The sequence below is a fragment of the Leucoraja erinacea genome, unplaced genomic scaffold, assembly GCF_028641065.1.
Source record: "Leucoraja erinacea ecotype New England unplaced genomic scaffold, Leri_hhj_1 Leri_58S, whole genome shotgun sequence".
Lineage (NCBI taxonomy): Eukaryota > Metazoa > Chordata > Chondrichthyes > Rajiformes > Rajidae > Leucoraja > Leucoraja erinaceus.
Genome location: NW_026576498.1, coordinates 130,001 through 143,912, shown reverse-complemented (window position 1 = coordinate 143,912; position 13,912 = coordinate 130,001). Strand labels below are relative to the sequence as shown.

The window sequence follows — 13,912 nt, the reverse complement described above, 5'->3', positions numbered from 1 at the left end:
GCGGATGGTGCAGGCTCGAAGGGCCGAATGGCCTACTCCTGCACCTAATTTCTATGTTTCCATGGATGATCAGCCATGATCATATTGAATGGCGAATGGTGCAGGCTCGAAGGGCCGAATGACCTACTCCTGCACCTAATTTCTATGTTTCCATGGATGATCAGCCATGATCATATCGAATGGCGAATGGTGCAGGCTAACCGTTCTTGGCAGGAACGGGGTACAGATTGGGGATGATCAGCCATGATGGCATTGAATGGCTGGAAGGGCCGAATGGCCTCTACTCCTGTACCGATGGTCTATTGTCTATTGACATGAAGGAAGAAGAAGTTGGTCATGGAAGCATGTGGTGTAATGTTGACCAGAGCATACCGTGCAATAATACAGCCCCACTGGGATTGTATAACAAACCCACTAGTGAAACCACAGCAGTAGCCCCGTCTTCAGTTGTGGTCACCACACGGGGCTGGAGTATCATCGTGGCCAGCCCAGGCCAGGGGTTGTTTGCGTTGGAGCGCGCGGGAGATTGAATCAAGATGTTGAAGATGACGAGGTCGGGGGGGGGGGGGGGGGAACAGGATGGATCCTATTTCCTTTGGCAGGGAGGACGGCAACCAGAGAGCGCCTGGAAGCCGCCTGCAGACGAGGAAACAGGGGCGGTGGGAGGCTGGGAGGCGATGGCAGTGCCAAGGACAGGGGAACCATCTGTTAAAAATACCCGGTGGGGTCACACCAAGCAACGAGCACAAGAACAACCCGACCAACGCAACCACCAGCCCCTTCAACGTGCCTTCAACGATAACATTTCTTGGATTCCATCAAGGTTCCAAGGCGGCTACAACAAAGGTCTAATCAAAACACGGGCAGCAACCAAAACACATCACTGGATGTGTTTTCTTTCGATTAACCCTTCGAGGGCTAGTTTCTTCCCAGCTTGTCATCAGGCAACTGAACCCCCCCTGCCGCAACTGGAGAAAAGTGCTGAACTGCTATCTGAAGAAGGGTTTCGGCCCGAAACGTTGCCCATTTCCTTCGCTCCATAGGTGCTGCTGCACCCGCTGAGTTTCTCCAGCTTTTTTGTGTAACCTTCGATTCTCCAGCATCTGCACAGTTCCTTCTTAAATACTATCTACCTCATTGGAGACCCTCAGAGACTGCCTTTAAGAAAGAGCTGCAGATGCTGGAAAAATCGAAGGTAGACAAAAATGCTGGAGGAACTCAGCGGGTGAGGCGGAAAACGTCACCTGTTCCTTCGCTCCATAGATGCTATGGACAACGCACAAACTCCGCGCAGGCAGTGCCCGTAGTCAGGATGGAACCCAGGTCTCTGGCACTGCAAGCGATGTCAGGCAGCATCTCTACCACTGCGCCACCGTGCCGCACCATTGCAAACAGCCTGTTTGATGGCTTGTACGAAAATCACTGCCTGAGGGAGTACAGAGAAGGTTCACCAGACTGATTCCTGGGATGGCAGGACTTTCATATGAAGAAAGACTGGATAGACTCGGCTTGTACTCACTAGAATTTAGAAGATTGAGGGGGGATCTTATGGAATCTTACAAAATTCTTAAGGGGTTGGACAGGCTAGATGCAGGAAGATTGTTCCCGATGTTGGGGAAGTCCAGAACAAGGGGCCACACACACAGTTTAAGGATAAGGGGGAAATCTTTTAGGACTGAGATGAGATGAGAAAAACATTTTTTTTTCACACACAGAGAGTGGTGAATCTGTGGAATTCTCTGCCACAGAAGGTAGTTGAGGCCACACAGTTCATTGGCTATATTTAAGAGGGAGTTAGATGTGGCCCTTGTGGCTAAAGGGATCAGGGGGTATGGAGAGAAGGCAGGGATGGGATACTGAGTTGGATGATCATATCGAATGGCGGTGCAGGCTCAAAGGGCCGAATGGCCTCTACTCCTGCGCCTATTTTCTATGTTTCCCTAAGGCTGCAACCACAGCTCTCTGGACACAAATGCTGAATATTGGGCACCATTTTAAAACATTTCTGCTTTTCTACCCACAGGGTGGATGACCTCACATTAAACCCCAACTTGCACAACTAAACTGTGAACTATGAACCATCTTGGTTTCATTAAGGACTTTGTTTGCTTTTTTGAACCAATATTGGTTGTGTATTGAACCTTTTTTGATTATTGTGTTATCTCCAAGTACTCTGTTTACTGTGTCACTTGGTGTCTGTGTAAATTGTCCCGCGTGTAGAAACATAGAAACGGTGCAGGCTCGAAGGGCCGAATGGCCTCTACTCCTGCACCTATTGTCTATGTTTCGTTTCTATGAATGGCGGTGCTGCCTCGAAGGGCCGAATGGTCTCCTGCACCTATTGTCTATGTTTCTAAGTAAACAAACGGCTATCAATGTAGTGGGCCGGGGCTGAAACAATGGCGAGACAGAGCACAGGAAGTAGATTAAGCTGGTGCCAAGACAACAACATTCTCCTTCACTGTCAGCAAGGCAATGGAGATAATGATCGGAAGTGAAGAGGCACTGGAAACATTGTTGGCGCCACGGCCGATAGCATCTTAGGAATTAAATATCACCGCCTCCAGCAGCTCGTTGCATACACCCACCACTAAGTATCATCAGTCAATCGGCCTGGACAGGCACCAACCTCCCTTCCATTGACTCCTTCTACGCTGGCATAGGATACAGGCGTGGAAACAGGCCCTTAGGCCCACCTTGTCAACATAAACCTGCCTGCATTTGGCCCATATCCCACCAAACCTGGCCTACCCATGTACCTGTCTCAGTAGACAATAGACAATAGTTGCAGGAGTTGGCCATTCGGCCCTTCAAGCCAGCCAGCACCGCCATTTAATGTGATCATGGCTGATCATCCCCAATCAGGGTTGCCCCGAAACATCACCCATTACCTGGGCAGCTTACACCCCAGCGGTATGAACATTGACTTCTCTAACTTCAAGTAACCCTTGCTTACCCTCACTCTCTCTCTCCAACCCCTCCCCCTTCCCAGTTCTGATTGTCTCTGACTATATTTTATCTCTGGGAGACAAAAATTCTGGAGAAACTCAGCGGGTGAGGCAGCATCTATGGAGCGAAGGAATAGGCGACGTTTCAGGTCGATATCCTTTCTTCAGTCTGAACGAATAAGTGAAGTTTCGAGTCGAGACCCTTCTTCAGACTGATCTGAAGGAATAGGTGACGTCACCTATTCCTTCGCTCCATAGATGCTGCCTCACCCGCTGAGTTTCTCCAGCATTTTTGTCCACCTTCGATTTTTCCAGCATCTGCAGTTCTTTCGTAAACACCAGATTCAGGGACAGTTTCATCCCCGGCAACGGAAACATCCTCTCACCAACTAGAGAGCGGCCCTGACCTCCCATCTACCTCATTGGAGTGCTATCTTTAATCGGACTTGACCGGACTTTACCTTGCACTAAACATTATTCCCTTTATCCTGCATCTGTACAATGTGGGCGGCTCGATTGTAATCATGTATCGTCTTTCCGCTGACTGGATAGCACGCAACAAACAATGTTTTCACTGTAACTCAGTACAGATGGCAATAGTAAACAAAGCTTGGAAGGAAGAGTTTCGGAAGATGCACAGAGACTCTTGCCCAGAGTTGGTGAATCGAGGACCAGAGGGCATAGAAACATAGAAATTAGGTGCAGGAGTAGAGGCCATTCGGCCCTTCGAGCCTGCACCGCCATTCAATATGATCATGGCTGATCATCCAACTCAGTATCCTGTACCTGCCTTCTCTCTATACCCTCTGATCCCCTTAGCCACAAGGGCCACATCTAACTCCCTCTTAAATATAGCCAATGAACTGGCCTCGACTACCCTCTGTGGCAGAGAGTTCCAGAGATTCACCACTCTCTGTGTGAAAAAAGTTCTTCTCATCTCAGTTTTAAAGGATTTCCCCCTTATCCTTACGCTGTGACCCCTTGTCCTGGACTTCCCCAACATCGGGAGCAATGTTCCTGCATCTAGCCTGTCCAACCCCTTAAGAATAGGTTTAAAGTGAAGGGGAAAAGATCGAATAGGTGACGCTACGAGTCGAGTCCCTTCTTCAGACTGATCTGAAGGAATAGGTGACCCTTTGGGTCTCGACCCGAAACGTCAACTATTCCTTCGCTCCATAGATGCTGCCTCACCCGCTGAGTTTCTCCAGCATTTTTTATCTACCTTTGTTTTTTTCCAGCATCTGCAGTTCCTTCTTAAACAATGAATGCATGAATTACTAGGTTTATTGGCCAAGTATTCACATACAAGGAATTTGCCTTGGTGCTCCGCCCGCAAGTGGCATCTGCAGTTCTTTCTTAAACATTTTATCTCTGTTTGCTTTGTTGCTCCTTCTCCCAGCTGACAATGATCTATTCTACATTTGTCCTTGATGCATTTCGTTGTCTCTGTACTGTACACTGACAATGACAACTAAAATTGAATCTGATCTGATCTCCATTCCCTTTGACCTGTTTATCACACCTTACACTTCCTTACCTATGTATCTCGCTCTCCCTGGTTATGATTACAATCAGACGGTCTGATTGTAATCATAAGATAGACTAGACCCAAAAAGCTGGAGTAACTCAGCGGGACAGGCAGCATCTCTGGAGAAAAAGAATAGGTGACATTTCGGGTGCAGCCCCTTCTTCAGACTCAAGATGTCCCTGGAACTGGAACGGGGGGAGAGAGTGAAGTGGGGGGGAGGGGGGTTAAGGAGCAGCCTAAACTCCAGCAACCCACGGCACAGACAACAGTCCCTGTGTTTCACACCAACACCTTGGTCCGTCACCAAAACCATCGGCCCACAGAGCAGCAACAGTTATTATTGGCCACGGCTCCCTGGCTCCAAGGCTCATTGAACTGGGCAATACATTCACGTCATTGTGTAAACCTGGAGCGGGGCGACAAGCTCCACGAACAGTCACCACAACGCTGCCAACTTGTAGTTCACAGTAATGATTGGAACAGAACACAGAACATAGACTATAGACCATGGAACATAGGCCATGGAACACAGACACAGCATGTTTAAGAAGGAACTGCAGAGGTTGGAAAATCAAAGGTAGACAAAAATGCCGGAGAAACTCAGCGGGTGCGGCAGCATCTATGGAGCGAAGGAAATAGGCGACGTTTCGGGCTGTAACCCTTCTTCAGACCGATGTGGGGGGGGGGGGGGGGGGGGGGAGAAGAGAAGAAAGGAGAAAGGAACACAGAGCATAGAACATAGAACACGAAACATAGAACACGGAACATAGACCATAGAACACGGAACACAGAACATTGACCATAGAACACGGAACACAGACCATAGCACACGGAACATAGAACATGGAACACGGAACATAGAACACGGAACATAGAACATGGAACATTGAACACAGAACATGGAACATAAACCATAGAACACGGAACATAGAACATGGCACATAGAACACGGAACATTGAACACAGAACATGGAAAACAGAACATAGACCATAGAACACGGAACATAGAACATGGAACATTGAACACAGAACATTGAACACGGAACATAGACCATGGAACACGGAACATAGAACACGGAAGATTGAACACAGAGCATGGAAAACAGAACATAGAACACGGAACATGGAACGTGGACAATGGAACACAGAACATAGACCATAGAACACAGAACATCGGACATACAACATAGGACAGTACAGAGAGAGGGAGAGGGGGGGGGGGGGGGGGGGAGAAAAAAATAAGAAAGACATATAACATAGAACAGTACAGGAACAGGCCCTTCGGCATATATATATATATATATATATACACACACACACACACACACTGTAGATGCAGATGCTGGTTTAAACCAAAGATAGACACAAAATGCTGTAGTAACTCAGCGGGACAGGCAGCATCTTTGGAGGGAAGGAATGGGTGACGTTTCGGGTCGAGACCAGTCTGAAGAAGGATCTCGACCCGAACCGTCACCCTGTCCCTCCTCCCCAGAGATGCCTCCTGTCAGGATGGAACGCGGGCCTCCGGTAACCGTGAGGCAGCAACTCTACCGCTGCGCCTCACGTGCTGCCATAGGGGCGAGGCGGGGAATTTGGACGGGTACCATTCCGCAACTCGCCTTTAACGGCGTATCGGGATCGTTGAAAAGACACACACAAGAGTCGTAGGCACAAAATAAAGCAAAGATTTATACACCAGTTTACACTGCGGCTTCCGTCTTATGTACAATACGGGCGGCTGCCCCAGGGAACACGAGAGCTGGGTGTAACGGGTGACTCAGTCCTGCGATCCATCACATGATATCCCCCCCCCGCCCCCGTTAATCCACGGCATGGGTTTCAAATCAGCTTTCAGATCCCTCGGTAATTCCTATCCCTGCTGCCCCACCCACTCACCACACACAAACACACACACACACACACACACATATATATATATATACACACACACACATACACACACGCACACATATATATACACTCACACATATACACACACCCACACACACACACTCATATATACACACACTCACACACACACACACACACACAACACAAACACACACTCACACATATATACACACCCACACACACACATATACACACACACACATATACACACACACACACACATATATATATACACACACACACACACACATATATACACACACACACACACACACACACACACACACACACACACACACACACATATATACATACACACACACACACAAACAATCGCTGTAGATGGGGGAAGGAGAGGTCCCGATGGGCAGAATGGCCTGCTTGATCCCGGCTCTTACGCTCAGTTTTTTCCCCCAAAATCTCAGATTTCCAGCATCTGCAGCATTGTAGTTTCGTAGTCCACTCTTAGATTTTATAGATACAGGCCCTTGGGCCCACCGAGTCCGTGCCGACTCTCTCTCTCTCCCTCCCTCTCTCACATCGGGGGACAACGAACAATTTTACAGAAGCCAATTCACCAACAAACCCGAACGTCTTTGTCACGTGGGAGGGAACCGGAGCACCCGGAGAAAACCCACGCGGTCCCAGAGACGGAGGGGGGGGGGGAAACGTGCAAACTCCGTACAGACAGCACCCGAGGTCAGGATCGGAACTGGGTCTCTGGTGGTGTGACGGTGGGTGATGCATGTTAGTTTCCCCACCCCCAAATCTCACCCCCCCTTTTCTCCCCTCACACCGTTCACCATGAACCCACCCCTCCCCTCCACCCCCCAACTCCGTAATGCCCCCTTCACATGAGGGAGAGGGGGTTGGATGTTACCCTGGGCTGCAGACACCAATCAACAGGTTAAATAGAAATATGTACACAATTTATATAAAATATAAAGTCTTAGGGGGAGGGGGATTGGGGGGGGGGGGGGGATGAGGTGAGAGAGGGGAGGGGGGGGGGGGGGGGAGGGGATGAGGTCGAGAACGGGGGGGGGAGACTCCCTTTACAGTAAACCCTCACAATAACGGGCCTCGACACCAGTGGGGGCCGTCTGATTTTGGTCACATCTCCCATCCGACTCTACTGCCCCTCAACCCCCCCCCTTCTCCTCCGACACTTCCCCCTCCCCCAGTCTGATCCGGGGCCGTCTGAACCCTTAATGTTCAGGCTCAGTCACCCCCATCTGCATCCGACTCTTTGCACTTTTCAATTAAAATTGAATCTGAATCTGAATCTGACTTTGCACTCAACCCCCTCCCCTTCTCTCTCCCTCACCTTCCGCCCCTTCTTGCTCTCTCCGTTCCTCCTTCCCCTCCTCTCCCCCCCCCCCCCCCCCTTGAGACTGACATACTCTCTCCCTCCCAGGGGGTGGTGGTGGGTGGGGGGGTGAGGGAGGGGGGGGGAGGGGGGGGGGGGGGGGGGGGGGGGGGGGGGGGGGATGTGTGGGCTCCTCTAGAGACGGAAGAGGCCAAAGTAAGTGAAGGTGCGGTCTTGATGCGCAGGCCGCCGATGCTGGCCAGGCTGATGCGGGCGTTGCGCCGCAGTTTGAGCAGGCCCGAGGCGTGGCAGGAGTGGACGGGCAGGTGCTGCCCGAAGGCTGGCGTGGGCGGCAAACCCTGCAGGCACTTGAAGGCCACAACGTTGTCCACCTTGACGTCCAGCTTCAGGTAGGCCGTTGTGTTGTCATCACAGTGAACCTGGCGAGAGAGAGAGGGGGAAGTAGTCTCATGCACTGTATAGATCAATCCCACCCACCCACTCCCCTCCCCATCCCCCACCTGGCTGGAGATGCAGGAGACCCACCCCCTTCCACCCTTCCCTCCCCTCCCCCATCTGGGTCTAGGTTCATTTTAAGATACTGTTATTTGTTTTTAAATCTCTGAATGGGCTCGCCCCGCCTTACCTCTCTGAGCCGCTCAACCCATACGCTCCTGCCCGGTCCCTCAGGTCAGCTGGTCAGCTGCTCCTGGAGGTACCGAGGTCTAGTCGGAGGCTCAGAGGGGATAGAGCCTTCTCTGTTGCACTCTGGAACACCCTGCCGTTGCACATCAGACAGGCCCCCTCACTGTCCATCTTCAAATCCAGTGTTAGAACGCATTTGTACTCCCTGGCTTTTGACCGTGCCTGAGGCTTTGCTTCTGTTTGTGGTGTTTTTGATGTTTCTTTATTTTACATGTCTTTTCCTACTATTTCTTTTGATTGTTATTTTTGGTGTGTATTAACTTTTTTGTCAATGATTAGTGATGTACAGCACTTTGTTGCAGCTATGTTTGTTTTTAAAGTGCTCTATAAATAAAATTATTATTATTATTATTATAGGTGTAGTAACAAAAAACCCTCACCGCCTCCCCCCACCTCTCGCGCTCCCCTCCCCCACCTGGCCGTAGATGCAATAGACCACCCCTGCCCCGTCCCCCCCCCCGAGCTCGCTCCCCTCCCCTACCTGGCTGTAGATTCAGATTCAGATCAGATTCAATTTTAATTGTCATTGTCAGTGTTCAGTACAGAGACAACGAAATGCATTTAGCATCTCCCTGGAAGAGCGACATAGCAAATGATTTGAATAAATAATAATAAGTGTCCAGGGGGGGTGGTGATTGGCAGTCACCGAGGTACGTTGTTGAGTATAGAGACAGCCGCCGGGAAGAAGCTGTTCCTCGACCTGCTGGTTCAGCAACGGAGAGACCTGTAGCACCTCCCGGATGGCGGGCGGGTAAACAGTCCATGGTTGGGGTGCGAGCAGTCCTTGGCGATGCTGAGCACCCTCCGCAGACAGCGCTTGCTTTGGACAGACTCAATGGAGGGGAGCGAGGAACCGGTGATGCGTTGGGCAGTTTTCACCACCCTCTGCAATGCCTTCCGGTCGGAGAGACAGAGCAGTTGCCATACCATACTGTGATGCAGTTGGTAAGGATGCTCTCACCACCCCTGCCCATCTGAGGAGGAAAAGATGGACCCCCCTCGCGCTCCCCTGCCCTCCCCTACCTGGCTGTAGATGCAATAGACCACCCCTGCCCATCCCACCCCGCGCTCCCCTCCCCTGCCCTCTCCCCTACCTGGCTGTAGATGTAGTAGACGCCTTCCTTCTTCACCATGAAGTCTCCGGTGGTATTGTTGTAGGTGAGCGGGTGGTTCCGCACTTGGATGGACCTCTCTGCCCACTGGCGGATCACCCCTCCTAAGGGCCAACAGGGCACTCACTCACCCAGCCTGCAGCCCCTTCCCGAGCACCCAGCACCCAGCACCCAGGCCAACCAACATGCCCCACCCGCACACCAGTCCCACCCGCCCCGCGCTTGGCCCACGTCCCTCGAAAACCTGTCCTATCCAATGTACCCGTACGAATGTTTTGTGAGGGTCGCGACAGTCCCCGCCTCAACGACCCCCCCCCCCCCCCCCCCCCCCCCAGGCAGCTCGATCCATGCACCCACCCCCAACATGCTCGAAGTCGCACTCCCTCTTCTCCCCTCTCCCGTCGGGTAAGAGGTACAGATGTGTAAAAACGAACGCACACACACCTCCAGATTCTTCCCGGCTGTTATCAGGCAACTGAACCATCCTACCAACAACCAGAGAGCGGTCCTGAACTACTATCTACCTCTTTGGTGACCCTCGATCGGACTTTGCTGGCTTTACCTTGCACTAAACGTTATTCCCTATATATCGCGTATAAGAAAGAACTGCAGATGCTGGTTTAAATCGAAGGCCTTGGTGGGAAATTGGGAGAATATGCAGTCATAGAAACATAGACAATAGGTGCAGGAGTAGAGGCCATTCGGCCCTTCGAGCCTGCACCATTCGCCATTCAATATGATCATGGCTGATCATCCAACTCAGTATCCCATCCCTGCCTTCTCTCCATACCCCCTGATCCCTTTAGCCACAAGGGCCACATCTAACTCCCTCTTAAATATAGCCAATGAACTGTGTGGCCTCAACTACCTTCTGTGGCAGAGAATTCCACAGATTCACCACTCTCTGTGTGAAAATAAAAATTCTCATCTCTGTCCTAAAAGACTTCCTTCCCCCTTATCCTTAAACTGTGACCCCTTGTCCTGGACTTCCCCAACATCGGGAACAATCTTCCTGCATCTAGCCTGTCCAACCCCTTAAGAATTTTGTAAGTTTATATAAGATCCCCCCTCAATCTCCTGAATTCTAGCGAGTACAAGCCGAGTCTATCCAGTCTTTCTTCATATGAAAGTCCTGCCATCCCAGGAATCAGTCTGGTGAACCTTCTCTGTACTCCCTCGATGGCAAGTCCATCTGCTGCAGTTGCTGGAGTGACCAGAAGGTGGCAGGTTCTCTCACCATGGCCTCTAAGTGACTGATAACATAGAAACATAGACAATAGGCGCAGGAGTAGAGGCCATTCGGCCCTTCGAGCCTGCACCATTCGCCATTCAATGTGATCATGGCTGATCATCCAACTCAGTATCCCATCCCTGCCTTCTCTCCATACCCCCTGATCCCTTTAGCCACAAGGGCCACATCTAACTCCCTCTTAAATATAGCCACATGGACCCCCCACCCCTGTGACCCACACCTAGACCACTCCGCACATTTCTGGCCGCTCAGCTACAGGAAAGGTTTCATGACGCCTGAAAGGGTGCAGAGGAGATTCACCCTGGGTGTTACCTGGGCTTGAGTTAGTTTCGAGATACAGCGCGGAAACAGGCCCTTCGGCCCAACGAGTCCGTGTGAACCAAAGGGAAGAAATACCAGCCGATCCAACCTCTCCCCACGACCCTTACATTGGCACGGCACGGCGGTAGAGTCGCTGCCTCACAGCGCCAGAGACCCGACTACGGGTGCTGTCTGTACGGAGTTTGCACGTTCTCACCACGGAGGTTTTCACCCGGCGCTCCGGTTTCCTCCCACATAACCATATAACAATTACAGCACGGAAACAGGCCATCTCGGCCCTACAAGTCCGTGCCGAACAAATTTTTTTTTTTTTCCCCCTTAGTCCCACCTGCCTGCACTCATACCATAACCCTCCATTCCCTTCTCATCCATATGCCTATTCAATTTATTTTTAAATGATACCAATGAACCTGCCTCCACCACTTCCACTGGAAGCTCATTCCACACCGCTACCACTCTCCGAGTAAAGAAGTTCCCCCTCATATTACCCCTAAACTTCTGTCCCTTAATTCTGAAGTCATGTCCTCTTGTTTGAATCTTCCCTATTCTCAAAGGGAAAAGCTTGTCCACATCAACTTTGTCTATCCCTCTCATCATTTTAAAGACCTCTATCAAGTCCCCCCCTTAACCTTCTGCGCTCCAGAGAATAAAGACCTAACTTTCTCTGTAACTTAGTTGTTGAAACCCAGGCAACATTCTAGTAAATCTCCTCTGTACTCTCTCTATTTTGTTGACATCCTTCCTATAATTGGGCGACCAAAATTGTACACCATACTCCAGATTTGGTCTCACCAATGCCTTGTACAATTTTAACATTACATCCCAGCTTCTATACTCAATGCTCTGATTTATAAAGACTAGCATCCCAAAGATGTACAGGTTCAAGGGCCTGTCCAACTTTCATGACCAAATTCACGACCTTTTTTACTCGTGGATATTTTTCATCAGGTTAGAAAAATCGCCCCGACCTACTTGATGCCACGAGTACCTACGACTAGCATCACGGCCCGCTACGTACCACCTCGTGATGACCATGCTGCGAGTACGAGTCAAGGGCAAACTCGCCAGAGGTCGGGAATTAGGACGTGAAAGTGGAACAGGCTTATAGAAACTTACAAAATTCTTAAGGGGTTGGACAGGCTAGATGCAGGAAGATTGTTCCCGATGTTGGGGAAGTCCAGAACAAGGGGCCACACAGTTTAAGGATAAGGGGGAAATCGTTTAGGACCGAGATGAGGGAAACATTTTTTTTTCACACACACAGAGAGTGGTGAATCTGTGGAATTCTCTGCCACAGAAGGTCGTCCCCAATGTTGGGGAAGTCCAGGACAAGGGGTCACAGCTTAAGGATAAGGGGGAAATCCTTTAAAACCGAGATGAGAAGAACTTTTTTCACACAGAGAGTGGTGAATCTCTGGAACTCTCTGCCACAGAGGGTAGTTGAGGCCAGTTCATTGGCTATATTTAAGAGGGAGTTAGATGTGGCCCTTGTGGCTAAAGGGATCAGAGGGTATGGAGAGAAGGCAGGTACGGGATACTGAGTTGGATGATCAGCCATGATCATTTTGAATGGCGGTGCAGGCTCGAAGGGCCAAATGGCCTCTACTCCTGCACCTATTTTCTATGTTTCTATGTTGAGGCCCACAGTTCATTGGGTATATTTAAGAGGGAGTTAAATGTGGCCCTTGTGGCTAAGGGGATCAGGGGGTATGGAGAGAAGGCAGGGATGGGATACCAAGTTGGATGGTCAGCCATGATCATGTTGAATGGCGGTGCAGGCTCGAAGGGCTGAATGGCCTCTACTCCTGCACCTATTGTCTATGTTTCTAACCCCTGACAGAACCAGGGTCACACACAGTTTGAGAATAAGGGGTGAGGCCATTTAGAACGGAGACGAGGAATGGCTTAACTCCAGCACCTATTGTCTATGTTTCTATGTGTCAGTGTGACGGGCCGAGCTAGTGCACGGCCTCGATGGGCCTGCTCCCCGCGCTGTATCTCCAAACTAAATGAGACAAAAAACGCTGGAGTAACTCAGCAGGTCAGGCATAACCTCTGGAGGACATGGGGGGGTGACGTTTTGGGTCGGGACCCTCCTTCAGACCGGACACCTTGCCTGTCCCTATTCTCCAGAGATGCTGTCTGACCTGCTGAGTTACTCCAGCTCTTTGTAAACCAGCATCTGCTCTTCCCTGTTTTCAGATACAAAATATTTCCGGTCTTGTACCGAAATCCTCCTGGATTTTTAAGGCAAACATATTGCATGCATTAGTCACAGTTTGTTGTAACTCCATGCACAAAGCCACTCGTGATTTGACTAGCAAGTACCCCAGGTCTATCTTGCACAGGGACACTTCACATTCAGATACAATACCCTGCCTTGCATCAGCCTCGGCAAGGCCAGCAGCAGAATCGCGGACCAGTCTCTCACCCCCCCGGCCACTCCCTCTTCTCCCCTCTCCCATCGGGGAAGAGGTACAGAGGTGTGAAAACCAACGCACACACACACACACCTCCAGATTCAGGGACAGTTTCTTCCCCGCTGTCATCAGGCAACTGAACCGTCCTCTCACCAACTAGAGAGCGGTCCTGACCTCCCATCTACCTCATCAGAGACCTTTAACTATCGTTATTCCGACTTCACCTTGCACTAAACGTTATTCCCTTTATCCTGTATCTGTACACTGTGGACGGCTCGATTGTAATCATGTATTGTCTTTCTGCTGACTGGACTCAAAGCTTTAGTTTCCCTCAGTCCTGCTCCCCCCCCCCCCCCCCCAGTGTGCAACCCCCCCCCCCACCCCTCACCCCCGCCCCTCCCCCACAGTG

The 13,912-nt window shown here is 50.6% G+C and overlaps 1 protein-coding gene across 1 annotated transcript in view; it reads right to left on the bottom strand.

Moving 5' to 3' along the window:
* The window catches only part of tnfsf12 (TNF superfamily member 12), a 55,601-nt gene that overhangs the window by 20,999 nt on the left and 20,690 nt on the right, over positions 1 to 13,912 (bottom strand). Inside the window, exon 5 of the mRNA XM_055630970.1 lies at positions 9,493 to 9,614. Coding sequence (XP_055486945.1) covers positions 9,493 to 9,614 — 122 coding nt within the window. The remainder of the gene's footprint in view (positions 1 to 9,492; positions 9,615 to 13,912) is intronic.